Raw genomic sequence first — 1,169 nt, 5'->3', positions numbered from 1 at the left:
GACTCTGCCTCTTCCTGGCCCACCTCTGCTTCATGGGCATCACCAGGTGAGCAAGAAAGGTGTGTGGCCTCTGCAAATGACTCTGTGGCAATAAAAGCCTTTATCTGTGCTAACACCTCTAGGGCAGTAAATCTGGATTATGACACCTTCCCGGCAGTGTGGGGATGGGCGAGATAAGGGACACGGAGTGAGTGAGTGGCCAGGCCGCCTCCAGTCCTGCCCCCAGCCCTGATGGGCCCCACCTTGTTTAGAGGGAGCACCAGGAAGGCGCCTCCACCACTGGCCTCCACAATCACTGCCAGGAACTTGGGGTTGACAGCGCAGAAGGTGCTGTCCCAGGTGACACGGGACACTCGGATGTCCTCATAACACTGGTCATTCTTGACCGGCTGCCCAAACACATGCCGGAATTTGCTCTGCCGAACCACTTTTCGGAAGGACATGTCTGCGGGAAGGAGAGACCTGGTAAGCTCCCACCCAGCCTGACGACCTCCACGCCCCCAGGGGTACCTGAAAGGAGGGGGAGACCACGCCACTGAGGCCTAGTCATTATAACTGGCCAGGCTCTCAGTGTCCCCCTACAGAATGGGGTCACAGGAGCAGATCCTGGCTGCCCGCCCCCAGGGTCAAGGGGGAAATGCCGGCACTGTTGAGTTCTGAGGGGCTTCGCAGGACCCTCTGGGGCCCCCTCCTGGCTCTGGTGTTTGTGTGTGGTGGGGGGGAGGTGGGAGGGGCAGAAGCCAGAGCAAGCTCAGCAACTCCGCGGTTCCCAGTCAGTTCCCAGCAGGCTCCTTTCTGCCGGGGATCTGGAGGCCGGGTGATAGGGAGGATGGACAGAGGAGGCAGGGACGGTCTCCGCTGTGGGGCCGCGCTAGGCCCCAACTCTGAGTCCCAGGGAATGTGCAGTGCACGCAAGAACGTGCAGGGAGCCCCAGGCCAACTCAGGGGTCTGACGGGACTGAGCGGGGGTCGGGACGCCGCTCCCAGCGCAGAGCATCCCAGAGCCGCCTCGGACCGGGGTCCAAGGTGAACCAGGAGCCCAACTTCCAGAGACCCCGGCCCCGGAGGAGAGAGGGTGGGCGGCCAAGGAGAGGTGGGACTGAGGGTGGGGCGCCGCGGAGGGGAAGGGCTCCTCGGATCCGCCACCCACCCCCTCCAACCCCGCGGCT

At 63.3% G+C, this 1,169-nt stretch overlaps 1 protein-coding gene across 1 annotated transcript in view; it reads right to left on the bottom strand.

Moving 5' to 3' along the window:
• CORO1B (coronin 1B) overlaps positions 1-468 on the bottom strand; it is a 4,419-nt gene extending 3,951 nt beyond the window's left edge. Inside the window, exon 1 of the mRNA XM_006911020.3 lies at positions 243-468. Within this exon, the coding sequence (XP_006911082.1) occupies positions 243-443 (201 nt within the window). The 5' untranslated portion in view covers positions 444-468. The remainder of the gene's footprint in view (positions 1-242) is intronic.
• Between the last annotated feature and the right edge of the window lie 701 nt (positions 469-1,169).

This window comes from Pteropus alecto, unplaced genomic scaffold (assembly GCF_000325575.1).
Source record: "Pteropus alecto unplaced genomic scaffold, ASM32557v1 scaffold43, whole genome shotgun sequence".
NCBI lineage: Eukaryota > Metazoa > Chordata > Mammalia > Chiroptera > Pteropodidae > Pteropus > Pteropus alecto.
Note: the sequence above shows the minus strand (reverse complement) of the source record. Positions and strands in the feature narration are given on the sequence as shown.